We start from the raw sequence: 1,392 nt of genomic DNA on the forward strand, positions 1-1,392 counted from the left end.
TTTCTTTTTTCTTGTCCTTGTTTACACAGCAAAAAGCCATGCTACATAGAAAAAAGGGTGGGATGTAATGGCGCCCAAGATTGATGGCAGTGCAGGATGCCAGCCGAACTCTTGTGTTTTTTTACAAGACATGGTAGTACCATGCCTTGTAAGTGATTGTTCTTTATAAAAAAAAACATCTGAGTTCAGTCAGCATCCCACATTGACACCAAAATTGTCCGGCATTACATTCCGCCCATAGTCTATTATTTTTAAACAGGCAAAATGTGTTTGTCAAGGTTACATTATTATAGCACAAACAAATTAAAATATATACAGTAATCATTTTAAACATGTATTAATGGACACATATTGCATATATGTTGGTAGAACATCATTACATGTTTTCACAACTATGAAAACAACAAAACTAAAAAAAAAAATAATAATAAGCCTGACACTCCTATATTATATTCATTGCATGAAACTACATTATACTTTTGGGCACCTTTCAAAATTATCATTAGATCAATGTTCAGATGTATAATAAATTTAAGTATAATAAAAGACAGAGTTAATCTAAACATTCTATGTTTCCAAAATGTTATTGTCCATTCGTCTGACCATGGATTGTCCTTGCCATAGCTCTTCGGATGTCTTTATTCCGCAAACTGTACACTAGGGGGTTTAACATTGGAGGCAAAGTACCAACCATCACCGATAGGAGCTTGTCTTGATCTTGAGAATATTGCACATAGAAGGTTATGGCTGAGCCATAGTACAATACAACAACTGTTAAATGTGATGTACAACTTGAAAATGCCTTGTGTCTACTCAGCAGAGACTGCATTTTTAGGATGGTGGAAATGATGCAGGCGTAGGAAGACAAGATCAATGTAAGCGGAGCAAACCCAACTGATATAACATCTATTAAAATACATTTCTTTAAGAATGTGGTGTCACTGGAGGAGATGACAAGCAGGGCTTTCAGATCACAGAAGAAATTGTTGACTTCATTGGAAATAGAGAAATGTAGGCCAATAGCAAAACATGTAAATATTAAGGCATTGATGGAAGCCATAAACCATGCAGGAAATGCTAATAAGGCACAAACTCGTTTACTCATTATGAGGGAGTAATGTAGAGGGAAGCATATTGCTACATAGCGGTCAAAGGCCATTGTTGTTAATAGGAAACTCTCTGTATCAGCAAAGAAAAGAAATAAACATAACTGGGCTATGCAGGCAGCGTAAGACACAGTGTGGTCACCAGTGTAAGTTATATACAAAAGCTTGGGGAGAGTTGTGGAAACATATAAGATGTCCAACATGGACAGATTACATAGGAAGAAGTACATGGATGTGTGTAGCTGGGACACAAGACACACCAGTGCAATAATAATAAGGTTACCCG

General features: G+C 36.4%; 1 protein-coding gene across 1 annotated transcript; it reads right to left on the reverse strand.

Annotated features, from left to right (window-relative positions):
- Positions 1–583: 583 nt before the first annotated feature.
- LOC146073079 (olfactory receptor 5V1-like) lies at positions 584–1,159 on the reverse strand. Its single transcript, XM_083180259.1, has one exon. It carries the CDS (start codon positions 1,157–1,159, stop codon positions 584–586), a length of 576 nt encoding a protein of 191 aa, XP_083036385.1.
- Positions 1,160–1,392: the final 233 nt, after the last annotated feature.

Source organism: Crinia signifera, chromosome 4 (genome assembly GCF_055691185.1).
Source record: "Crinia signifera chromosome 4, ASM5569118v1, whole genome shotgun sequence".
Lineage (NCBI taxonomy): Eukaryota > Metazoa > Chordata > Amphibia > Anura > Myobatrachidae > Crinia > Crinia signifera.

Coding starts and splice junctions, on each gene's coding strand:
- LOC146073079 (XM_083180259.1), bottom strand. CDS start 1,159: ATGGCCTTTGACCGCTATGTAGCAATATGCTTCCCTCTACATTACTCC.